This window comes from Vicugna pacos, chromosome 1 (genome assembly GCF_048564905.1).
Source record: "Vicugna pacos chromosome 1, VicPac4, whole genome shotgun sequence".
Taxonomy (NCBI): domain Eukaryota; kingdom Metazoa; phylum Chordata; class Mammalia; order Artiodactyla; family Camelidae; genus Vicugna; species Vicugna pacos.
The window spans coordinates 34,454,151-34,480,842 of record NC_132987.1 but is presented as its reverse complement, the minus strand read 5'-3'; the positions used below and the strand labels follow the sequence as shown (position 1 = coordinate 34,480,842).

At 42.6% G+C, this 26,692-nt stretch overlaps 1 protein-coding gene and 1 pseudogene across 2 annotated transcripts in view; both read right to left on the bottom strand.

Annotated features, from left to right (window-relative positions):
- The window catches only part of SCHIP1 (schwannomin interacting protein 1), a 141,560-nt gene extending 117,360 nt beyond the window's left edge, over window positions 1-24,200 (bottom strand). The window contains exon 1 of one of the 2 annotated variants that reach the window (XM_031679451.2): window positions 24,170-24,200. Coding sequence is in view for 1 of the 2 variants with exons in the window: in XM_072960034.1 (XP_072816135.1) it covers window positions 89-142 (54 nt within the window). In the remaining variant the exon portion in view is untranslated. Of the gene's footprint in view, window positions 1-88; window positions 241-24,169 lie in introns of those variants that run through there. The other variant, XM_072960034.1, reaches the window with a different exon arrangement.
- LOC116279764 (cytochrome c-like) lies at window positions 21,757-24,806 on the bottom strand (annotated as a pseudogene).
- Window positions 24,807-26,692: the final 1,886 nt, after the last annotated feature.

Sequence of the window (26,692 nt, the reverse complement as noted above, 5' to 3'; positions counted from 1 at the left end):
CAAAGCGCAGGCCCGGTTTCTCCCAAACCACGCGGAAGTCCCCGAGTGACCCCTTGAAGGACCTCCCCCCACCCCCACGCGCACATACACAAGCCCATGTGGGAGCCCGGATGACGTGTGCTGGGTGGTCATGCACCATCATTTCCCTTCCACTTCCTCGTGGCCGCTTCCTCTCCCTCCACCGCCCAGCTCCAGTCGCCTGGCCTGGCCGTCTGCCCTTCCAAGTTCAGGCTGTGGGTGGAACCTGTTGCTTTAGCTCACGTTTTCTTTCCCCTCCCGGCTGCACGCTGAGGATGACCTATGAGAGGTGTGTGTATGAGGAATGGAGGAGGAAGTATGAGATGGGACTGCTGTCTGGCATGGAGGTGCGGAATCTGTTCTCAAGGTTTGGGCGAGCTTCCAAAGCCCCCTTTGGCCACCTCCAATCAAGAGGACATTAAAGGAGGGGAAAAGGTGGGTGTCAGGTCACGTGCTCCTGTCACAGGCGCTGGCTTGGCTTCCTTAAAATTTTCAGGAAACTGAGTCGAAGAAACTAATGCTGGCTTTTTCAAAACACAGCGACTGCCCTAGTTTGGCAGCTCATCCTCTTTAGGAACAAGGTTCCATGAAGTGGAAGATACTACTGGAAAATGGATATGGGTCATATAGAACCCCTTTTAAGGATGAAGACTTTCCTGTGAAGGAACTGTTACCCAACCCCCGGGAAGTAGGACATGATTATGAAAAACAGCACTGAGAACTTAAATGTTCTCCCACATGCAAAGAAAGATAAATATGTGAGTGAGGTAATGGATGTGTTAACTAGGTGGGGGGGGGTTCCTTTCACAACATATATCTCTCTCTATATATAGACATAAAATCACCATGGTGCACACTTTAAATATCTTACAACTTAGATGTCAGTTATACCTCAATAAAGCTGAAAAAATTTTTAAAAAGAAAAAGAAAATCAGTGCTTAATTGTACCGCAGATTGGAGAAAACCAGTTTCCCTGAACTTTCAAATTTGGGCCTGTTATTGATTATTCCCACTAAATTCTAGCCTGGACCAGGCCACTACCCTGGCTTGGCACCCTCCAGATGGAGGAACAGAGGAATGCTTGGAATTCTTCAGTAGGGAGTGGCTGTCACCCTGACATTTCTTCTAGGTCCTAACTGGGAGAGACCCTTTGTTTAAGTGATTTCAGTGAACTGCAACTCTTTGCTCTCTTAGGTAGACCCGAGCCAGGGGAGATAAACTAATCTTTTAACTTGCCTGGAAGCAGCTATCTAATGAATAACAGGAAAGGGGGCCTTCTAGTCTGGCCTCTTTACAGCTCTTCTGTAAAACAGGACTGATTATAACTTAAAATGTCTTTTATGGTAACATCTGTAAACAGCCTGCCTCGTGCTCCAAATATGGTTTGATTTTGAGGTTGCTGCAGAGCCCTCGGTCAGATGGCTGCCCCCCTGTGGAGTGGAGGTGGCCCTGTGAGTGTTCAGAGATGTGGGTAGACAGCATTCTGTGCTGGGGACTAGATAGCTGCTTTTCAAGTGACTTGGCAAGGCTTAGGTCAGAAAAAGCTCCCTGCTCTGTGGCAGGACACAGGTAGACGGACAAGTGTGGATCAGCTGGGGTGATATGGGAGAGTTGTGGTGTCCGTCCAATTTTCAAACATCAGGACCTCTTCAGCCACCCACCCAGACTCCCTCCTGGGCTCCAGCTCAGCCCCCTGCTGCCCAGATGGTCTGTGTTCAGGGAATGCAAAATGAGGCCTTAGGAAAACATTTGGCAAGGTAAATCCATTGCCAAAAATGCATGGCATTTCAAAGCCAAATAGAAACATCTTTGAATTATCTGTCCTTTTAAATTATTTTCTGACCAGATATTCTGGATCAGATGGGAAAGTACCAGGTTTCCTTTTTTTCTTTTCTTTTCATGCAAGGTGCCTGGCTAGCCCAGTTTGCATTCTGTTTCCAACTTTCCATCTCCTGCCAAGAACCATCCCACTTTGGAACAGGAAGCTCTGCCAACTGCTCAGCCGGCAACAGTCTACAGATATGTCCAGCAGGATGGAGAGATGATTTGCAAAGTGACTGAGAGGCCCTGTCTTCCTGTTTACAGGAACAGTTCCTCAAGTCAAGGGCTTGGGGCTTACAGACTTAGATTTGTCCTCTGCAACCTCTGTAAATTAGATGTCAGACATGTGAGTCAGGTGGGTGTCATCCCAGACCAGCACCTTCCCCAATCAATCTCCAGGGTCCTGTCCCTCTCAATTCCCACTATCCCCACCCTAGTCTAGATCACCGTGTCCTGAAATTACTAAAGTCTCCCTACCATCTCTGCAAGCAGCCAGAGTGCCTTTCTACAATGCAAATCTAAGCAAGTCTCTCCAGGCTTCATTAACCCCCGTTTCCCCTCCCATGGCTTCTCACTGCTTCCTGCCCAACCTCCCCCAACTTCTTTTGGTTAATTTCTACTCAGTCCTTTAAGTCTCAGCATCGATGTCACTTCCTCCTGGTAGGCCTCCCTGATTCTCTGTATTTGAGCGAAGAGGATCAGGTGACTTTCCTATGCTCCCATGATGCTCACTTCGCTTATCACACATGCTGTATCGAGGTTGCTGTTTAACTGCTTATCTTCTTGAGTAGAGTCAAGAATCCATTTTATAGCAAGACCCAGGCTGCACATATTTTTAAAATATTAAAACATTTCATAAAACTCTTTATTTTGTAAAATCCTATTCTAATTCATTTAAAACAAAATGTGTTCACATTTCACCACTGACATCACAACCCTTAAATAGGTAAGAGTTCCTAGTGTGAAAAAATACTCTAAATTCCGTGAAGGAAGGGGCCATTTCTATCTTGTTCATAGTAATTGGAATGGAATAAGAACTTGACTGATATTTGTTGCTGGAATTATTAATAGTAACGTTGAATTCGTTTAATCCTCAAAAACCCTATAAAGAAGCGATTATCTCTATCTATAGGTGAAGAAGCTGAGGACGGGGAAGTGAAGAAAGCTGCCTAATGTCCAGAGCTGGAAAGCCAGGTGGCAGAGCCAGGATTTGAACCAAGGTAGCTAGGCGTCAGAATCCTTGCTCTTAGTCACTGAGCCAAGAGCTTAGTACCTCTTGGTCTGGATGCATATGGATGGATTCTGACCAAGCAAAAACATGTCAGAAAGGGTCTCGCTGCAGCATTAGTTCTCCGTCCCCTGCCCTGCAGAGGCTCCTTGGGCAGTGCCTATTTCTATGCAGAGAAAAAGGCAGCTGGCAAGAGCAGCTGCTCCCCTCTGCTCACACGTGCTCCAGTCAGCCACCTCAGCTGTCAACCAGGTCAGCAACAGTCTGCACGCTGGGGCATTTCATTGTCTAAAGGAAGAGTGTAGACACCTCAGAAAATGAATTTCACATTGTTATTAACTATATGCCTTAAGTTCCCCCTCCCACTCCCCAAAACCAAATCCTTTAAGAAGGTAGCCACCCTAAGATTGAGATACTCATTTTGACATGGATAGGAAACTGAATAATATTCAAAGTGGAGGGATGAGATCATGTTCCTTAGGGGTCAGGGCTATTTATAGGATTTTAATCTGTAAAGGCAACATTTGAGAAAAGACAGGATTGAAATATTTAAATCGTAAGGAATATGAATTGGTGGGGAAAAGATTTATTTGCAAAACTCCCAAACCAATTCTGAAGTTATTAGCCCTAACGCTGAACCTTCTGTAAGTTGTGGCATTTAGAGTAATAAAGAAATGGCTGGCAAAGGGGTTTGTATTTCATCTTTATTACGTGAATTACATGCGAGTCACATGCGGTACACAGATGCTCTCCTGTTTCATCACCTGAGTGTAACTACAAGGGAATATTTAACAGCACTGTGGGGCGAAGTGTCCTGGACATAGAACATCTGGGCTTTGTTTCCAGCCCTGTCTCTAACCACCTTTGTGACCTCAGTTTCCTCATGAAGGGGGCTGGACTGCATAATCATGGTGTTAAGAAAATATTAAGAACAAATTAAATGAATGGGTAAGTGAATGAATTCAAAGGCTGCTTCTAGCTTAAAGACCCTTTGGAAATGTGTCTAAATCATTTTATCACTTTCCTTCTTGTGAGATACAAAGTTTGTTCCTCCCCTAATTTAAAACCAAGGTCTGTCTCCATTAGGCAGGTTGAATGCATGGTATTTTTTCTATATTTCTGTGGAGCCAACGGGTTGATCTTAACTGATTAGTCTGTCTATGTAGATACTTTGGAGATAGATTTTATATGTCCTAAAATAGTTTTTTTCTTTCTTTCATTTATAGAGCTGTACTTTAGTGAAAAGGCCTCTTTAAAAAATTAGCATCTGAAATGTTTTGAATCTCTAGCAAACCATGAGACTGCATTTATTTCCAACATTTTCCTCAATAAAAATGAAATGGCAAAATCTAGGCAAAACTCAGCCCTCAACAGAGAGCTCCAATGACCTATTTTCTAAACCTGAAACCAGGACACTTGGCTTGACAAATACTACAGCACTCAGGGAAACCAGGTGAATGCACGTTTGAAGTGAAGGTTACCCTGAAGTCTGTGGGCACTGGTGCACTCGAAGGGCAGCAAGGGGGCAGCGTCTTTATCAGAGAAAAGCCACGTGGAGGGTGTCAGGACCTCAGCGTACGGCCACACAGACCGTGCCCTGAACAGTGCCAGGAGGCCTGTGACCTGCACCACAGGTCCCTGCCAGGAGGGACCATTTGGCACCATTCGCATAGATGGCAATGTAAATGACGCCCCCTGTAGTTGCTCAGTGGAAAACAGTACACTGGGTGCTACTGGGAATTCCCCTGGTAGGAAATTTGTTCTCTGCTGACAAGATTGGAAGAGGAGAGCTGCTCTTCTTTTCCTAATCAAGTCATACCTCAGATTGGATGGCCCTGACACAAATTCAACATGTCTAAACTCTCCGGTCTTTTTCCAGAAGTTTTCTGTCATCAGGTTCTGCTTTCCTTAAGTGCTTAGCAATTCTTGAAAGTGCAATCTGTAAGCAACTCTCAATTTATTTTTTGAGCTCTATTGAAGGGCATAAAGTACATAAGAGGATGTTTAGGAAAAGCTGGGAACGTTTGCAGACACACTGCATGAGCTCAGGGAAGCATCACAAGTGATGGGCACTGAAGCCCACATGCACATTCCTCAACACAGGATCAAGTGCCTCAGAAATTGCGTGCCTTGGACTTTGATGTGTTCTGGTCACTTTGGCATAACTTTGGAAGCACTATAAAATTAGAAGATAGCTGCTGGCATTTGCCATTGCAAGGTGAGCAGGAGGAATACATTTGAAAGTGAAGAAGGAGAGCGGGCGGGTATAGCTCGGTGGTAGAGTGCATGCCTAGCATGTACCAGGTCCTGGGTTCAATCTCCAGCACCTCCATTAAAAAAAAAAAAAAAAGTGAAGAAGGAAGCAGCATGGTGGGATAGGAGATAACTCTTCCAAGAGACTTGGCTCTGCCTCTGACCAGGTTTGCATTTATGGGCAAGGCGGTCCCTGGAGATCTTTGGACCACTGGTCTCATCATGGAGTTGTATGACGTTGTCAGATGGCTCCAAGCCTCAGGCAAGTGAGGTAAATGAGTGAAGCTGGCAGCAGGGGCAACAGGAAGGAACAGGGTGAGCCACTGAGTCACTAAACAGCACGCACAAAGCCATCCATATTAAAATTCAGAACAAAAAGCAGGTTTACCCTCAGTATACCCCTGAATTACCACTTGGGCCTCTGCTCTGAGCTCTATATCCCTGGAGTTGAAGTCTGTATGGAAATGAGTTAGGGAGACCATACATCTTGGCTGGTACAAGCTGGTCCTGGTTTATACCTGTTGTCCTGCCATAATTATTAATGGTGCCCTCCTTCATTCTCAAAAATGTCCCAGTTTCCATGATAAAGTATATGATCATCCCAGGGAAAGGGACTCAGCAGTAACTGAACCTGTGGAGCAGCATTGCCCAGATCTGTCCAAACCTTCAGATGAAGTTGAGCAGATTTGGTGACATTGTTTTATAGGTCTTTAGTAATCAAAATAAATTTCCAAAATATCACAACAAAATGGTTCAATAAAAAGCATTGTGCCATGAATTTAATTAAAAAACACAGAAAATACATGAGAGGCTATCAGTTTGTTAAAAGTGTTCAACTTTACTAGTAATCAAAGAAGTGCAATTTCAACAGTAATGAGGTAATATTTTGCCTGTAAAAGTATTTTAAAATTATTTAGAACTGCAATGCTCAATGTCAGGATGGATGTGATGGAAGGAACGCTCATGTCCTTTCGGTGGGCTTATCAATTGGTTGATACAAACTTTCTGAAATACTATGTGATATTATGTTTTAAATATCTTTACAAAGTTTATACTCCATGGCCTGTTAATTCAACAAACATTTACTGAGACCTGTTACATGCCAGGCAATGGGAGATAGAGAGGTGAAAGAGACAAATACTATTTGCCCCCCAAATGGAACTTCATTGTAGTGGAGAAAAAGACATTATGGAGGAAAGAAATATGTGACAATTTAGATTACAGTTTGTAATAAGTACCCCAAAAGTAGACAGATATGATGCTGAGAGAGCCTGGAGGTAGCATGTGTGTCCCGGGAGGGTCAGGAAATGGGTTGGTCAGCTGAAGAGGGAGGGAAGGGTGTTACAGGCAGAGCGAACATTGGGAACAAAGGTTTTGAGGCTGAAAGCAGCTCAGCACAAGTGAGTTACTGAAAGAAAACCACTAGGTTGGAGCAAAAGAGTCCGGGAAAAGTGGCAGCAAAATGAAGGTGGAAAGGGGGGGGCAGAGGTTGCCATTTAAGATCCTCATCCTAACAGCCACTTAAGGGCTGTGAAAGCAGACTGACATTTTAGAAACTTTCTCCACAGTGGAAAACTGCATGGGGAGAGGACAAAGCAGGCTATAGAGAGACCAGTTAGGTAGCAAATATAGTAGTCCAGGAAAGAGATGAATACGGCTTGGATGAGAGTTGGGGAGATGGAGCGAAACGGAAATATTAAAGATACATTAAGATGGTAGAATCAGCAGGACCTGGTGACTGAATAGATGGGGGTGGGGAGGAAGAAAGAGATGTCACTGATGGTTTCCAGGTTGTTATCATAGGGAATTTAGTGGAAAGGCGATGTCTCTTTACTGAAATGGGCAATTAGGAGGAAGGAGTTTTGGCATGGGAGCAGAAAGATGGAAAATACTGAGTCCTTTTTGGGCATTTTCTGTTTGAAGTGGTATGAGACATACAAGTGGAGATGACTAGAAGGTGTTTGGGTATGTAGGTCTGGAGCTTAGAAAAATGATCTGGGGCTGGTGATGTAAGTCTATGGGAGTCACAGCATAGAGATGGTATTTGAAAGCTTGGGTATAGGTGACATCATCTCGAGACAAATATAGAGAGTGAGAAGAGAAGGCCAGGTCGGAACTCCGTTGTTTACAGCTGGAGGAGAAGAAGACTGTGTTTGTAAGGAAGACAAGGAACAGAATAGGAGGAGAGACAATAGTTACTCTTTAAAAAATGTAGCCTAAGGACACAGAAATGAGGATCTAGATTTATGCATAAAGAGGCTCACTGTGGCATTTACAATAGTGAAAAATTAGCTCCATCCTAAATGTCAAGAAATGGGAAGATGTTTAAATAAATTGTGACATATTCATTCTGTGGAATAAATGCAGTCAAATCAGATGCTTTTGAAAATTATAACATTAAATGAATAAAAGAGGGCATACTGTTATACACACAATGTGATCCACATTTTAAAAATGTAAATGGTTATACACCTCGAAAAAGATGTAGCCAAATGTTAACAGTGGTTAACTAGGGATGGCAAGATCTCAGGTGATTTTTTTTTTTTACCTTTGTATCTATTTTTATTTTTCAGTTTCTTTACAGTTGCCACAAAGTAGATGGTAGTATTCTTACAAAGCAGAGAACAAATTACAAATATTTGTTTTCCTTAAAATGAATGATTCTGAATTTGTTAAAGAATACCATTAAAATCATTGTTTAGGTGAGAGAGAATTTATATAAACTCTGTGATGAATCCTTTTATAAAACCAGTAATTTTTATGGTTCCATTAAATCACCTATTAAAGTTTTTGAATATCAGATTTTCTTTCAAAATATAGATTGAGCCAGCACACTTTTGAAAAAAAGTTTGAGGTCATAATAAACAGAAGTAGGGGACAGCAAATTTTTCCTGTAAACGGCTAAATAGTAAATGTTTTCAACTTTGTGAGTCATATAGACATGTTACCTATTTTTTTCCCCCTAAGGAAACTTTAAAAACGCTCTTAGTTCTCAGGTCATACAAAACCATGTTGCAGGCTGGATTTGGCCCACAGACCCCAGTTTGATGACTTCTGGAGTAAAGGATGAATACATAAGAAAAGCCCATGACTACTTTTTCCATAAAAGCTAACATAATATTGGGATTGAAGCTAGGTGAATCTTCAATTATTAGAGTCCTAGAACTAGTTTGGGTTTATTGCTCATTAGGAAGCAGAATAAATGGAAGCGGTCTAAAAAAGAAAACTTAAAAAAAAAGTTAATATATATTTGAATGGAAAACTAATCCTATGAAATTGCTACTTTGACCTAGAAAATAAAAGCTACAGGAAATTTTTATTTACTTGTAAAATGAAGAATCTGGCCATAATTCTTCTGTAATCTTAGACTTTTGGTACTATGAGGGGAGTGTCGCAGTTCTATACAAGAATCTCTTCACTTGTTCCTGCCACAAACCTGGGAGCCACCTTTGTCCCGCCCTCTGTGTCTCGCCTCCAATCACCAGTTGATGTCCTTAGTGCTGAAAGTGCTCCATGCAGATCCCTGGTTCTGGCCGCTACACAACCCTCCCTACGCACCCCGCTGCTGTGAGTATTGGCTATGAAGGCTCACAGCTATCCTCTACAGCGCAATTTATCCCTCCGCCTTCATCAGGCCATCTGAGCCACATCCTACTTGGCATTTCCCCAGCCCCATCCCTGCTTCCCTCACTTCCTTATAGGCTTATCCTTAATAAGCCACCTGCATCCAAATCCCTGTCTCAGGCTCTGCTTCTAGGGAATCTGACTTAATACACCAAGTCCCAGTGATTCTACTTCCTAAGTATATTTGGCTTTCTGGTCACTGCATCTGCTTGGAGAGAGGATACAGGACTGGTTATCCTTATAATTTTATTCTAATCCATGAATAAATTTCAGAATGTATGATGTCAGTAACTTTTATGAATACCAGGAAATAGTTCTTATAAAATATGCAGCAATGATCCGAAAAACAAAAACACCCACATGGGTAAACAAAGAGCCTGGAAGAGGTTTAGCTTTCAATTGGCATTACTATATAGAATTATTGCTAGTATTGTTTGTGAGTGGAAACAGCTGCCTCTCCAATATTATCAATTTTGCTAATTGTTACTGATTATGTTTTTAAAATTATACAAATAACTAACGGCCTATAAATAATCTTTTATTATAAGAATTTTCCATTTTATTATACTGTAACAGGTTCATTGATGCTTAATACGATGTGGTTATTTGCTGACTCTGAAGGATACCTTAATTAAGATATGCATACATGTTCAATTTATCTTCTCAATTACACCTACATTAAAACCTTTAAAATGATGTTTGCAAAAGCAGTCAAGGAGTGGAGCCATATAACTGTGACCTTGTGCTCTATTGCATCTGGTCAGTGACTCGCAATAACCTTCAAGAATAAGCTCCGAGTAAATCAGCAGGTTCTGTGCCTGGCTCTGGGGGAAGTGTGCACAGCGCCTAGCAGTCCAAGGGCTGGGTCAGGTGCAGAAGCAGGAGCTGGAAGCATGATGAACACAGAGCCCCTGCAACTGCCGGGGAGAGGGAGCACAAAAGCATGGAGCCTCCCCAGGGGAGACCGAACCATTTTTCCCTCCTCCCTCTTCACTTTCCCTCTTCTGAAAGAAGGAAATCAGCTCCTTCCCTACTTTCTCAATGAAATACATTTTGCTTCAAGTTATTCATAGTTATTTTCAACTATTTATTTCAACAATAAATCTAGTATGAAAAATCGAAGTGGACCATTCTTTGGTTTGATAATCAGTGAAACTGAGTGTTTAGTATTTAGGTAGCCATGATCAGGATATCAATTGCCCAGCAACAGAGACTAAAAGCCTCTTTTCCTCTCCTTTCTTACTTCTTGGGTTAAAAACGAAACAAAAACAAAAACCAGACGCCTCTGAGTATGCTGTTATTTAAAGAGAAGTAAGTCCGTATGATTCCAATACCTATGGTGAGTCTATTTCCTAGGAGTCTCTTTTCACTCTCTTAAAGTAACTTCCGTGAATTACAGCCACATTCCCCAGCCTGAGCATAGGTGTATGGCTCAAATCCCTCCCCCGTGCTCAGTGGAGGAGCCAGGCTCTCCCTCAGGTAGGATCTGGGCATAGTGCCGGAGGGTGACGGGGTTGGCCTGAGGTGACAGGTGGGCCCAAGGGGCAGGATCTGGGCCTAGGCTGTTAGCGCAGGTCACAATCACTTGGCTACCACCTCCAGGATTTTGCCATACGCTATTCCGCCTCTACTCCTATTTACATAGCATTTTTCTTTGAATCAACTTGTTTTTAAATTAAATTCATTCAAAGGGGAAATTTTATATCACTATGATAAATGGAATGTAAGTATTATCTGCTAAAATAGAAGTGTACATATACTACGTTTCATCAGTTCTAAAAATAATTTTTAACACCTCTGAAATTGGGATGTATCTTAGAAAATGGCATCTTGCAGTTATAATTGGCAACATCTCTGTTGTTCTTAGTAGCACATAAAATAATGAGGTGCTTTACATGTCAATGGTACGTTAGATTTGATGAAATATAGTAAATTCTATTAAAAAACAATGCTACTAAACTTTTAAAAATGAAAAGTAAAAATGCCAAATAAAAAAAAGAATACCTCAAATTGACTTATAAAATGTATGGCTGAATATAAGCTTCTTATTGATGATAATGGGCCCTTTGGATCAAAATAGCTAGAAGTCCTAACTGGTAGTTTCAAAGAAAGGTGAGGACCCACACCAGTGAAACGGATCTGTCAGTTTCTGTATTAACCCACTAAAAATCGGAACTCCCATGAGGACGTGGTTGGCCAGCTCAAAAGCTATTTTACCTGTTACAAAACATTTTTTATAAGATATGTTATTTAACTATTTTATCTGTTATATTTAAGTGTATACATACACACTCAGCAACTTCAGGAAGTAATATTTCAACATATAGCTGAATAAAACAGAGGTGTCTGTAGAATTCAGGGGATGGGACTCCTTTCCTATTGGTGTGATTCCTGGCTGCCTGTGCTTCTAACTGGCATGGCCTGGGCTTCAGTTATTGAGGGCTTGGGACATTTATGATTATGCTCGAACACCTCACTCCTGATTTATGAGGTCTAGGTAAGGCTGATTACCAGGGCACGACTACATTTGTCTCATCCTAAGCATTATTCTCTGTGAAATTACAGGTTTTATGTCCCCAATCCCCCCTCCCTCCAAATGAATGGAAATACAAGACTGTCAAAAGACACTTGTCTGAGTATCATGTAAAAATTACTGTGTTTCACACTTTAGGCAACATTCTTCTGGATGGAGCACCAAATAGGAAGGACTCAGCAGAGACAGGGTCAATCGGGTTACAGCTAGAGCCAGGTGGATCAGGTGGGTTGGGGAAGGCAGTTAGGAGGGAAAGCCTGGAGGGGCTGCCCAGGACCAAAGCACTGACCCAGACCTCTAGAGAAGGCCCTTGGGTGGGGAGGTGCTACCTTAAGGAGAAAACAGCATTCAGGTTTCCATTCCTCTATTCATTCAGTTACTCATTCATTGAAGTACCTACTATGTGCCAGGCACTGGGTTGGGCTCTAGAGAGAAGAAGTTGGAAGAGGTCAAAGAACTCCCAGTCTAGAAAGGAAATAAAAAATCTCAGTGATTACAGTTCGGTTTCAAAGTAGTCGACGGGGGGTGTAGTCAAAGAATGCAATGGAAGAAAATATTGGAGAGGGCATTGTGGACAGCTCAAGGAAGCCTTCCAAGAGGAGTGATGCTTGCATTAAGTCTTGAGGTAAAAACAAAAGTCCTCCAGAGGCCAAATGACACAAGGACAGCCCGAACAGTATGGTCAAAGTTTAGAGGTGTAAGAAAGCAGGATGTTACCCACAAATGGGAGAAGTTAGGATAACTGGAATAGAGAGTAAGTATTGCAGGACAGTAGAGAAAGAGGCTGGAAATGGTAGGAAAGCAAGAGCTGGATGTGAGGGATACTGAAACTGAATTTGAACTCGAAGTCGACAGAGAGACATGAAGGGTTTTAAGCCAGAACTGGCTGGAATATACATGTGTTTTCTGTGTGGACGGATGTTGACAAAAAGTAAATTCTTCATCAAAACAACCCAAAGGCCTTAGCCAGAGTGCCAGACAGTCAGCAGATAGAGATCTGCATCACTTAAAAAAATGATTTAAAATATAATCAAGGGATAGGATAGTGGGCTGCTGAAAGAGCATGAAAGTGCAGACAATTAGCGTTGCAGACGTGAGGCGTCGCATGAGCCACACACCAGCACGATGAAATGTCCCAGGTGAGAACGAGAGTCTGGAAAGAAAGGAAGAGAAGTAGCATGTGCTGAACTTCACAGTGGACGTTCAGGAAGGGCTGAACCTCCCTCCAGGAGGTGACGATGACAGGGATAGCTGGAGAATGACGGAGGCATTCCCTCTCTACATCTAAGGGAATCCATGGATCAATTTTTATTTATACATCTATATATTTAAAAAAACTTTTTATTGTGTGAACCCTTCAAACATTCACATAATCGAGCAGTACAGTGAACCCCACGAACCCATCACCCAGCTCTGGCAACAGTCGACCCACAGCAATCTTATTTCACCTGTAATCCTCCTATTACACGATTCTGAAGCAAATCGCAGACATCCTGTCATTTTAAGATAAGGGTCTTTATTCTAAACCCCAGTCTGTGTCAGAATCAGAGGATATGTGGACCCTTGTACTGTGGCTAGAAAAACAATGAAAATGAACAAGCACAGAAGCGAAGTCTTCTCTTCCATAAAGAGAAATTAAAAATCAGACAATATGAACGTGATTATCAGTTATTTAGAGAAAGGGGTAAAATAGAATAACATAAATAATACTAAGCTGGTGAGGTTACTATCAAAATCCTATGACATGAACTAAACTAATGAGGGTAAACAGATGAGGAGGAAACAGAAGGAAATTAAATTTAAAAATGTGTAAACTAAAGCGTCAAAGAAATATCGATTATGCTGGAAAGAAAAACCCGAGAGCAGAAAGAGACCTGGGCCAAGGGTGGGATGGGGAGGCAGATTGAGTGTAAATCGGAATATAAACTCGCCCATTTAAAAGATCCCAATTAACTCCTTCATGTGGTAATGACTTACCGAGCGCCTGCCTTGTGCAGGGCCCTGGAATGTCTCTGGAATGTCACGTGCCTTTAGTAAACCATCTCTGCCGCTTAAAGAGGAGTCAACAAGTGACCTGGGGGCAGGCAGCTGCATCTACCTAGATTCTGCCTGAACCTCACCCAATTTCTTTATTAAACACCTGGCTTCTTGAGAAATAGCGGCAACTGGAAGGGGTTCAAAGGAGTGGAACAGAAAATAATTAGAGGAAGAGATTGATTTTAACGGAAAGATCAAAGGAACCAAATATAGGGAACTTGGCTAAGCCAGGGCTCAGGGAAAAAAAATGAGCTATTTGAGGCATGTAAAGAGCAAAACAAAATAAGAAATACTGAGCTGGCGCGCAGAGCATAGTGGAGAACCTGGGACGGACACAGGGAAAGGCGGCCGAGGGCAGGCCGAGGCGCTCGCCTGGCACCGGACTGTACGTCAGCCCCGCTGAGCACACTCTGACGTTAGCAGGCTTCTTTCTGCTCAACGGCTACCTTGCGTTAGAACACCAGCTTCCAGAGAGCGGGCATTATTTGTGACCTTTCAACTTTGGAAAAGAAAGTGTGCTGAATCAGTCCCTCCCTGGTGAGCAGGATGGGAAGGGAGGGGAAAGAATATTTTCTCTCAAATGTAATTCATAGATAAGTTTTAATGCTTCTCACTCCTACAGAATTTTTTCCAGTTAGCAAACATTTTACCAGAGGGGGAGAGGGGTGGGCGGAAAGCGAGGGAGGGAGGGAGAGAGAGAGGTATGTTGGTTCTATGGTTAATGTTTTAAATGGTTAATGTTTTAAGACCGAAGGTCTTAGGGACTTTATTTTGGCAACATTTTTTAGTTCTTGATCAGTTCCTTTCAGTCAGACCATAGGTCTTTATTTTGGGGGGAGGGAGTTTAATTTCTTTTTATTTTAAAATAGGCCGGAGGGGAGGGATAAATTAGGAGTTTGGGATTAGGAGATACTGACTACTATACACAATATAAGTAAACAACAAGGACCTGCTGAATAGCACAGGGAACTACACTCAATACCCCGTAATAACCTATAATGAAAAAGAATATGTCTAAATATATAACTGAATCACAATGCTGCTCACCAGAAACTAACACAACATTGTGGGTCAACTATACTTGAATTAAAAATAAAGAGATAAAATATATCATACATGCACAGCAGGGCAGGAAACACACATGCACAGTGTAAAGAACAGTGATCAAATGAACCCCAGCGTCCCCCGCCTCTCCGTTCTAAGTCAGATTATTCTGGTACCTTTGAAGCCCTCGGCATGTCCCATCCTAACCACATTTCACCCTCTATCTCTCCTTTCCACTCCCAACGTTATCCTGAAGTTTAGCTTAACCTCCTGCCTCTCCTTACGGTTTTCCTCTAAGGCATGGTTGAGCAAAGCTACTCCGTGGTACCGCTGTGTCAGCATCCAGGTTGTTTGGCCAAGAGGCCTGTGGGGGCACTTAAACTGGTGCTAGTCCCCTCATGTCACCAAGCGCATGCCCTAGTAACAGTCACAGAGGTGTAATGTATGTTACATTTCCCGAAATAACTCCCCGGCAGCCCTGTGATCAGCAGCTCTCCCCCTACTCGGGGTCTTCCCCTCGTGGAGCTTACCAAAACCCTGCTCTTTTTGGTTTGAATAAGGCTTGATAGTTGTCATTAAAGCTCTAGCTGTGTCACGGTCTCGAGGTGGTCTCTTCCTCTGCTCCCAGGGCAGCACTAACAAGGGCCAAAAGGGCTCACTTCTTTACACAGTGGACCAGAAAACTAAAAATAATTGAGTTCACGACACTGGCCACCCCAGTTGCCGACAATGGATGGCTGAACTGCACACAGCACGTCCCCACGCTGAAGCTGGGTATCCATTATTCTTGTCTCGTGTACAGTATTCTGGAAGAACCCGTCATTCAGCATCCCTCGGGGACACCGCTGGCCATTCCACACTGCGGCGACGGCGACGGGGCAGCCTCAGCCCTGCGGAAGCATCTGTTCGGCAGGGGGCCCGGTGCAAGGAAGAGGCACAATCAGCTGCATTTCCCTTTTCCTTTTGACCCCTTTCCTGAGGCTGGAATCACTCGTGCGTGATCCTCCCTGTTTAGGCTAAAGTTTATCAAATGTTTGGCCACCACCCAGAAGTTTTGGTACTGCACCAGATCTCAGTCCCCTCAAATCCAAACTCCTGGAACTGGACCAGCCTGGGTTTGTCACACTCCCGGCCACCTCTGCTGGCAGTCTCAGCCCCCTCCCCTCTTCCCAGCACCACACCAGCAAGGTTTTACCATTTTTGGTGACTTGGCCAGACAGGCCAGGGGGGTTATTCCCAGATGTCCTCCCTGTGTTCTTTAGCAATTCTAATTATGAGGCCAGGATGGTTACGAAGTTTAAATAAGTGAAAGGATCAAAGCTTATGAAGACAAGATGCAGGCAGTTTTAAACTTTCTGATTTGCTTTTTTTTTTCTTCTGAGAACAAGAGGCATGAAGTCATAAAGTAAGGGATCTGGAAATTTCTACTCAGCAATTTCATACCAGCTTTTTACAAATATAAGACATTCCATAAAGGCTAGGTAAAACTCTAGTATTTCTAAAATCCTGTAAAATCGGTGTATCTCAGTGGAGACATAGGGTATTAGATACTGTGATGTCTGAAAATTATTGCTACAATATCTAAAATTCCCTTTTCTCTCTATTTTTAATTCTAAGAAGGCCAGGGTCTTATGGGCAGAATATATGGCTTTTAGCAAAAGCTGGCCCTTGAGCTTCAACTTGGTTTGGCCCATTCACCTCTGTTTTTGTATCTTCCCTATCCATTCATTCAACAATGAACATTTATTGAACATCTAGTAAGTATAGTGCTAAACCCTGGCGATTCCAAGACAAAACCTGACATTGGTACTTCCCTTCCTGGGGGCTGAAGAGCAAGTGGAGGGAGAGAGCTATGCAAAGAAAGAAAGAAAAGATGTAGTGTTCCAGGTGTGCTGACAGGAGCAGCTAGTGGGGGCGGCATGGAGAAAGGGATTAACTCAGAGTGAGAGAGAAATAGGAGTTGGGGGAAGCGGATAGATTGTTTTGCAAGAGGCTTTAGGGGAGCCATGATCTTGAGCTGAATTCTAAATTACAGCCTCAGAACACATCAGAGTCTCAGAGAACTTTTGATCAACTCTATTTCGGAAGCCTAAGAAAGTGGCCTTGTCCAAATTCACATGGCTAGTTAGTAGCTGGGACAGGATTTGTTAATGCAAAACATTTTCTCTTTCCCTTCCAATACATGGTCCTGGTTTCCCCCTTTTGCAGTCGGCAGAGAAGTGGCCCATCTCTTGCAAGACCACACCTGTATGTAGACCTTCTTCTTCCTTGTTTTTTACAGTTAAGCAAGACTCCTTGCTTTTTTAATTTCTGAGAGCTTAGCTTATTACACAGACTGGGTGGTGGGTTCACATAATTTAATATGCTTGGGGTGGGGGATGGTCCTGTCCACTTTCTGTTTCTCTTCTTCAGTTTCACCTCAAAATCAGAAGGCAGGATGCGGTCAGTGAGTACCTGCTCCACCAGCTCCGCTGGAGGCTGCGGTGCGTTGTTCTGCCTGCCCGCATCCAGTCCCCAGTGTTTCTTTGGTGACTATCTGCCCTGCTCTGGGGACACAAGACTCTGGTGGGAAGACCCACCTGCTGACTTCAGGACTCGGGGGAACCATTCACCAGTGTGGGGATAACCTGAAGTCAGCTGTCTCCTCTCTCTCCTGCCACCCTCTTCAGTTCAGCCTGGGGACCAGAATGCTTCTCCCTCCAGATATTTCAGAAGTGGGTTCTTCTGCAGGTGAACTAATGGGTTCCCCTGTTGGTGCTTTATGGGTCTCTGTATTTGCAAGGACACTCCGAGGGCAGTCTGGGGGCCACTCGCAGCTGGGGTAGAGTAAGAAGAGATGGCAAGGAGCAGAGAGAAGAGTGCAGTGAGGGGGATTCTCTAAGATCCTGGAAACTGAATTGCCTTTGTGGGGGAGCAGCTGATGCACCTGAAAACCATTTGCAAGGCTTTAGTGCCCGAGTAAATGAGTACTGAAATGCCTGCGGTCTCTCCAAGAGATTTTGATGTTCACTTACTGTGACTTTTTCAGCCGAAAAAAAATGTAGACTTGGTCCCTGTTATTCATGTGATTAGGCACTAGTTTTGTAAAATGATGTATGTAGGCTAATTCCTACTGACCCTTCAGAGAGAGAAATCACATATTGTTATTCAAGGAGCACATGTAATTTTTATCTCTTTTTACAAGCCCAAATCAAATAGATTACCTTCCTGAGCTGTGAACAACTTGAAACGCACATGGATCTGCAAGGTTAAAGAGCAAGAGGACAAGGACTTGCATTTGACAGAGTAAAGTCTATAATTTGGTGGCACAAAGATTCTCTTAAATGACAATAGAGGAAACCAGCGGATTCCGAAATGGTAAAATCTTTAAAGAAAAAAAAAGATAACATAGGGATGCTATGGGAAATAGCATTTTGTATTTATGTAGCAGTCTCCTTCTTGACGGTAGAAATACTTCTCAAAACCTTCACCATTACTCCCCATCCCCAGGCCCCCCCCCCCCATCTCTACTCTGGGTCACTGGAAGAGCTGCCTGTTGAATTTCCCTGCATTCACACTTGTCCCTTTACAGTTCACGCTCCACTCCCTAGCCAAAATGATCTTTCAAAGATCATCTTTAAAGCTTACAACTCCCCGGTAACTTCTCACCGTGCTTAGGATAAAATTCAGACTTCTTTCCCTGGCCTTAGAGACTCTTCAGGATTTCTTGACAGAGACAATATCTGCAGGACAGTATGAGCAGGGCACATCTTCTTATATGCATCCACCCAAAGCAGTGCAAGATGTTTAGCATCCCTGGTCCTGCCCACTAAAAGCCAACAGTGCTCTGACCTCAACTCCATATTTTGCATCTGGATCACCAACTGCACATCAAACACCATCTAGGCAGGGGAATGAGGGTTGTATCACCCCCAGCTGAAAATCCCTACTAGCCTACTTAATCTGAGCCCCCTGCCTACCTTCAACCTCAGGATCTTTGCACGGGCTCTTTTCTCTGCAGGGACTGCTCCACTCCCAGACTACCCACGTTTGGCTCCTTTTCCACTTTCATGTCTTAGCTTAAATGCATGTCTTCAGAAAGATATTCCCTGGACTACCCCATCTAAAATAGCAACACACACACACAGAGTGTGTGCACATACTATGCACACATCAGTGTATACAATTTCCTTCTCTGTTTCCTTGTTTATTCTCTGTCTTTCCTCTCTAGAATGTAAGTTCCATGAGAGCAGTCTGGATAAATTTATATAACTATTTGTTGATTGAATAAAAGATGCCATAAAGTTATATATCATTTAATCACATACATCGTACATATTAGTAAGAAGCAGAAAACCATTATCAAACTCACTTTTTAGGTAAGCACTAAGACACTAAAAACAACAAATCCCACACTGAATGTTAGTGATGGAGGGAGGAACAAAACCAGAAAGCTCATTACCTCCTTATTAAGTCACAGTGGATTATTTCAGTATATGGTGATCTATTTAGACAGGTCACACTGAGAGACAGGTAACATACAGAGACTATAATTAACCAATTCTCTTGTCATTACCACTTTAAGTTAAAATGTCCATGGTGGTTACTACTATCTATATTTCAGCTGCATTTCATTTTACTTTACTGGTTATTATACCTTCTCAAATCTAGGCTCAAAAAAACAGATTCACCCTTTAGAGAAGGGTATGAAAAAGGAAGTAAGTTTCATTGCTTCCCGTGGAACAAATCTGAATACCTATCTCTCATCTGATTCTAGTAGTTGACAGATGGATCCACGAACAAGGCATCATGTGGGGATGGCAAATACACAGCACTCAGTTCCTCGCTCTCTACTCCTGCTTCCTTGGCAAGTACAGCTCATTATTTCCAGAACTTCCTCTTGCTGAGCATCTATTCCACCTGGGACTCCCCAGTCCAGTGCTGCCGGCGGTGGCTACCAATGGATTGGAGGTGACATACAAGTTACTGCCAGCCCTGGAATGGAGGAAAGATCAAATCTTTCCAGATCAATCTGAGTTTGAATACCATATCTGCTCTTTGCCACCTGTGAGATCAATCTGAAGCCCTGTGTGACCCAGCAGAATTTAAACCTGTTTAAAAGTAACCCCTGCAGCACCATCTACGATTGCCTCAGCACCTTCTTCTCTTTGGTTCCACCTAATGTGAGACTTAATTTTTATTAAAAGTGTAGGTCACACATTCTTGGACACATACTCATACTTGCAGACGGGTCTGAAGGGTGTAGACAAGATTTATGGTTGGTGTAGACAAGATTTACGGTTAGTGTCTTATCAAAGTACAAGGACCCTGTTAGAGACCATCAGGTTTTTGGATCCAACATAATTATTGAGACTGCACTGCCAGCTTTCCTGTCTTTCCCACAGCCACACACATGGGCATTATTATTTTTTCCATGAGGCAGACCACAGAACTGAGGCTCAGACACATAAAGGAACTAGCCCAGAGTCCCAACGGCTACTTTAAGCGGCCAAGTGTGGATCCAAAACACCAGTCTCCTAACAGAGGCAGTGTTAATTCACCACTGGAAAATCGGCTGTAGGAGTGACCTACCCTTGCTTTAGTTAAAAATGACAGCCCTCAGTTCCCAGCTGATGCGTGTGCTGTGATTTGTACTGCCAACGGAATGTTCCTGCTGCTGAAATTTATCGCCACCTTTCTAAGCTGGTGGAGGGAATGTTTTCCGTTTAAAAGTGCAGCCCCACTCTTAAAACAGCCTGAAGTGAAAGATGAAAAGCCTGCGAGTAGCACTAACCACGTGCTTAAAGTGTGTGAATGTATTAGGAGATTTCACAGAAAGGTAGCAACTGGTTATTACTGAAACAATTGTAAGAGGTGGCTTATAATAACCAAAACAGTTCCTTTAAAAATGCTGTTTAAACCAGCTTTTGGGTAGACCACCCTTACTGAGATTCCAAGATGGCTTACCATTGTCTGCAAGCATATGGAATATTTTTTATAGCAAAGGAAAACAACCAGCTACTTTCCATGTCTCTGAACTTAAAATATGTGGAAGTGGGTTTGCTTTAAGAAGAACTTCCAAACAATGAGCCTGGTTAAATTATAATTAGGACTGGATTTCCTAGGGAGTTAGGCATCCTTTTTTGAAGGAGGGTGGGAAGAAGGGGGTGAAGTAACAGGGGTTCCAAAGCTGTGCTCCAGGCTTGGTTTCCGCTCTCAAAACTCATTTCCTCCCCAAGAAACAATATGGTTTCCTAAGTCATAGGAAAAAAAGAAAGAAATGTAAAATAATATTTATGGAGGCTCCACTGGATTCTAGGTTCCTCCACTTCTTTGCCCCCTTCTTTTTATCTATCTATCTATCTATCTATTTTTGATCTGTGATTTTGGTTTTCATTATCTTAAGCCTTAGGATCACATAATTTACAAATTTGTCCTGATGGTGTAAATCCTCTAATCTTTCTAATGAGCTGGCAAAAGCACCATTACCAATCATACATAAAGGTTAATACCACAGTGCTTTTGCATAGCTGCTTAAAAGACAATTCTGAATTATAACTCAGTTTGACTCAGCATAGAATTTGCAAACAAAGTTTGCTGTTCTAGCTTATAGGTCATCTATAAAATATGAAAAGTATTAAATATTCTTTGTTTGATATTATGTATATAAACCACACTAAAATGCCTTTCATGAAGTAAAGGGCAACATTTTAGATACAGCGAATTTAATTAAGTTGGCATAGTTAAGACCGAGAAGATAATGTGAACGTTGCCAGCTTGTCTTCGGCCCTGGCCTTTAGCAGGCTAATGAACGGAACTTGAAATGCAGGTGCATCTTGCTATGAGACGGTGAAGGGATAGCCTCAGTCTTTAAATATAGTTATATAGCCAGTCATATAAATTTAAATGTAAACCCAGCTTCCTATAGGTTTTGAGATGGCATTCACCATCTTTGTGAATAGTTGGGCATTACTCATCAAGTCCAGTCATATATTTAGAAGAGGAAAACATGGATAGCATTTGCTGAACTAGAATATCAAAATTCAAAAAGCTGATCTTATTAATTTAACCACAAGTCAATCTATATAAATCGGTCCAAAAGAAACATCATATCTGCCATCCATGGTCTGAATTCTGGTGTAGGAGCTCAATTTAAGTACGGCACACGTAAAGTCATGAGATACTTCTGTTCTGTAATAAGTAAGGCAACAGCCAACTTCTACTCATTAGTAGCTGTTTTGAGATAAGCTATCAAGTCTGCCTTTTCTGCCATCTTCTTAATGCCTTGTCCCAAGGATGTACTTCTTGGGATTCTCCATCTAGCCCAGCAGTGTTCCCTCTCCCCAAGAGATGCCTTTGTTCTTGCTAGCATCCAAGTAATAAAATCCAGGGGCCTGACCTGTCTTTTGCCCAAATGGCCCATGGAGATTCGGCTCAGTCTTGTGCTTGCCTCCCTTTTCCATGGTGTGGCACTGGGGACACTTCTGAATAAAAATACTCTTGCCCTTCTCAGCATCACTCTTTTTAGAATCACCCTTTTGTCACAGGAGACAGAAAGGTTCCCACTTGTGAGCAGGACGTCCTGCTCACTAAGTTCAAGGACATGCAAGTCTGCACCTATGTACCAGTAGGTTCCTCTAATTTTAATGACACTGTTAATTATTCACTCTCTTTACAAATAAGGAAACCGAGGTTCAGACTGGCTGTATAACTTGCCTAAGGTTATGGAATAAATGAAGGGACTGGAAATTTAACCCAGAACTGTTCAATTCCAGCTCCAACTGATCTTTCCACTTCATTGGACAGTGCCTCCCAACAATGCACAATTTAATGGTGAGGAAACTGAGGCACAGATGAAATAAACAACCTAAGAAGTTGTGCAGTCAGTATGTGATCGAGGGTCACTGAGTGAAATGTTCAGAAAGCCATATCTTTTTTCCTTTTAAATACCTTAATTCAGCTTATAAAAGATCACAGTCTGTTACTTTTAGAGATTTTCCAGCTTTGGGGATTGAATTTTGTTTTTCTTGGCAGCATTCGGCTTTGAAAGCAGTATATTTGACACTGCCTTCTGGATTTAGCTTGAAACAAATGACGTAAAATTATACCCCCATCCTGCTCTCTTCCAAGTTAGGAACTCAAAAGTTAACTTTTTTGCTCAGAACATCAGCCTTTCTGAATGGGTAAGACCCAAGTGGAGTCCTTTGGGATTTTCAGAGTCAAGAACAGATCTTCCTATTCAGCAAGCTCTAATCATCCTTTTCCCAGCTATCAAAAGTGAAAAAGAGGAACCCTGAGCTTACAAGTCTCTGTTGATAAAATAAACCTTTTTTTCATGAACATTCTGTCTTTAGAAAACAAGTAGCTATAGCACTTGTTAGTTAATAATAAAAAGAATTCTTCAGTGACTACTCAGATGAATGAATATTTTTTATAGGCATGGGGTATGTAAGGAATTTTAATCCAGCCTCTGTGTTCACTCCCCCACACAACTGTAGAGCAACCACTGGCCTCAAATGAATGATGAATGGCCCCAGACTGAACCAGGAGGGTAGACAACCCCAGCCGTATAATTTGGCATCTTTTAGAATTCCTGGGTGGACTTCATTTTTTGGCCATAGCTGATGAATGGGCTCAGTTAAAGGGCTTTGGATACACTGCAAAATAACCATCAGGTGTTTCTCCTCCTCTGCCATACCCACTTCTTTTGGTTCTATCCATAAAATCCCAACCCCAACTGTATACATCTCAGCCTTTCACTTAGACACATGCTTCTGTTAGTGCATATTTAGCTGCTAAAAAGTTCTATTAGAGAATTCCCAATTAATATCTTAGGAGGCTCCAGGCCATGGGGGAAAAGAAATCAGGAAACTGAATTAGTAAATGACAGCAATAATCAGTTTAAACGAGACTTCTTCCAGCTCTTTGCCTGTGGATGACACAGAATTGCCGAGCTTAGAAAATTTCGCTGCAGGTGGTACTGATGGGTTACCAGAGATGCGGTTCCACGATCATAGTCTCATCCATGTATTTAGTCTCCTACTTCAATACTCCACGCAGGCATCCCCACCCCAGCCCCCACTCCTTGCTCTGTGCAGTCAAGCTCTACTTGCTAATCAGCCAGGCTGAACAAAGGGTTAAGGCTGCAGCCTTCCACGCCAGTAGACGCTGCAAACATTCACGTATAGTTTCTGTCTGCAGTCAGCCCTGTAGCTCCAGCTCCTGCAAAGCCTTCAGCATTTGCAGAAGCACTATTTCCTCCCACCTATGTTTGGTTTAAACTTGCAGTTGACCAGTAGCTCAGAAGTCCACACTTACCCTTGTCGTACCTAACATCTGTCCTTCATCCCCTGCTGAATTTGTTTCCCCTGCCCTGTCCTGGAATGCCTCAGGGCTTCCTATAACCTTGATGCCTCCTCCCTGCTGGAAGTTAGAAGCATCCTCAGTGGCTGCATTACTGCACATTTCCCTAGTAACCTTGTATTTTTTCCCCTTCAACTCAAACTTCTCCAAACAACATCATCTCAACTGACCCTGAATTTCTCTAGCCCTCTGTAATAGCATTTCCAACCGGCCACGCCACGAGAGCGACTGGAGAGGGCAAACTGGGGAGAGAAGGTTTGGGAACTCACCTGCACAGCTGCAAGGATCAGACACAGGATGGGGCTGCCCGCAAACTTCCCAGGGACTGTCTGCAGCCAAGTCTCTTGGCCTTAAAGCGACAGGGCGCTTTTCACCATATAAGGAAGACAGTTTCACTTGTCTGCTTTGGGACCTGTTTGGGCAAAGCAGCTCCTTCTCTGGACATAGCAGAGGCTTAAGCCTTCTGGGGGAATCTGGAGCCTGTCAGTCCAAGAGGATCTGTACACAGTGGGCAGCTGGATAACCACTGGTTAAGGCACAAGAACCGGTGTTTGGCAGGCCATTTTCAAAGGCTGGAAAACCCTTTATGTGAGTTTTGCCCCCTACAGAAAGGATTTACCGTGACTGGGAAGTCTTCCTCAATGACATGAAAGGGCTCTGCTTCTATTTCCAGTTTGGCTTCCTGGAAACCAATAATCTTGCTCATCTCCAAGAGGAGAGGCAGTTCGACCCTCTTCGTTCGACACTGAGACTAAAGAGAGACGACTGAGGGTGGTGGGAGACTTCGGTTGTTTAATACACATTAGCCACACTCCCCTGAAAACCGAGGTAAATGGAGATGGTGTTATTTCAGCTGGCAGAGGCCCTTCCTGAGCAGATACGCACACAGTTCTCCACCAAGGCCATCTCCGCCCCTGAGCAGCCTTTTTGGGCCCCCTTGGCTAAAGCCCACAGCTGAAGTCTGACAGTGCTTTTATCTTCCAACCGGCAGGGTGAGAGTGTGTTTTAGCAAAAGCAAACGCTTTCTGCTGATGCAATTCAAATGCCAAGTCTGGCCGGTTGGTTTGAGGTGGATTAGAAGCAACTCTAAAATGTCAGATTGTGAGAACAACATAGAGCTTAATATAGTTATCATTTGGATGGTCACGCACTTTTTTCTTACTGCCAACTGCATATTGTCTCTTTATTGCTAGATGGTTATGCCTAATGCTTAGCATTTGTGCCATGGATTTTAGATTTTTTAAAAACACATAATTTGGCCCCTGGTTCTATTGTCTCATACTACTTTCACATCTTACCTTCTTACATAGATTTTAAGTCTTTAAAGACAAAGACCATTTCATATTCTTCCATACTCTGCTTAACACCCAGCATGGAACAGGCCTAGAGCCGACTGGGAAATACTTGTTATTAAATCAACTGAATGGAACCCAGGGGTTTTGCATAATGTTACATCGTTTTATGAATAAAATGGATTTTTCCTAAATTATTGTTGTTGTCAAACAAAACTATGAGCTCTTTGCTCTATCATCTCTTTCGTATCAGCTAGTATTTGTTTTCCATGCAATCACATTTTCTTCAAGGGCAGAGGTTAAAGGAATTTCTTTTAAAGGTAATCATTGTGATAAACTCTTTGACCCAGCAATCTGATTCCTAGGAATTTAATCTAAGGAAATAATTAAAAAGAAGCAAAACATCTGATAAGTAGAGATGTTCATTGCATTGCTATCTGTAATAGCAAAAGCAAGAAATGACTCGAAGGCTCCAAAGTCATTTATACATCAATAATAATAGTTCACGTTTATTGATCGCTTATCGCATACCAGGCATTGTTCTAAGCACTTTATGCAAATTAATTCATTTAATCACGACAAACCTGTGTAGTAGGAATTGTCATCATCCCATTTTACGGACCAGAAAACTAAGGTACAGAGGTTAAGACACTTGTATTTGAACTGAGGTATTTTGGCACCAGCACTTACAATCTAGCATCATCCTATGCTCCCATCAGGACTTATTAAATATTATAATAGGCGCTGAGTATAGACAGAGTAATAAAATTAAATGGTGGCCTTCACACAGCCATTAAAAGTAATAATTACAAAAGCTCTGTACAGGCATGGAAACATGCGTGTGGTATAAAGTTAACGGAAGGAAGCAGAAGAGAGAACATCTATGATTACAACTAGCTAAATATCTATGAGAAATGGAAGGCCATGTGCAAAACTGAAAATTGCTGTATAACAGTGCTGAACTATGATATAATTTATCTAAAATTGTCTTAAATGTTATCTACTATTTTTATTTTTAAATTAGTAAGAAAAAAAAATCCTGGCTACACAAACGCTGACCTTGCCATTCTTTCTGCTCTGAGCTCGTCTAAACGATGCTATCAGCCTAGATTAGTGAGTGTCAAGAGGTTCTCCTGATGTGCCATTATCCCAGGGGAGCTCTCTGCCAGCTGAGTGAGTCACCGTAGCTGGGGGTGGGGCCTGCCTGTGTCATACACCGCACACCTGTGCTGCCTTTCATTCACCCTTGAGTTGACTGTGCATCACGGTGATATCTTACCAGATCCATTTTCACCGAATATCTCATGATTTGTGGACCTGGTAAGGATAAAGCATTATGTGTTAGTGATGTTGGGGAACGCTGTCTCACCAACATTTGTGGGAAGGCTTCCAGCGGGGGATTCTGAATCTGATAACGTTTATCAGTAAACACACAGATATGTCTCAGAAGATGTGTTTATTCTAGGAATACAAGGGGAAACTTTGGTGTAAATTAACTAA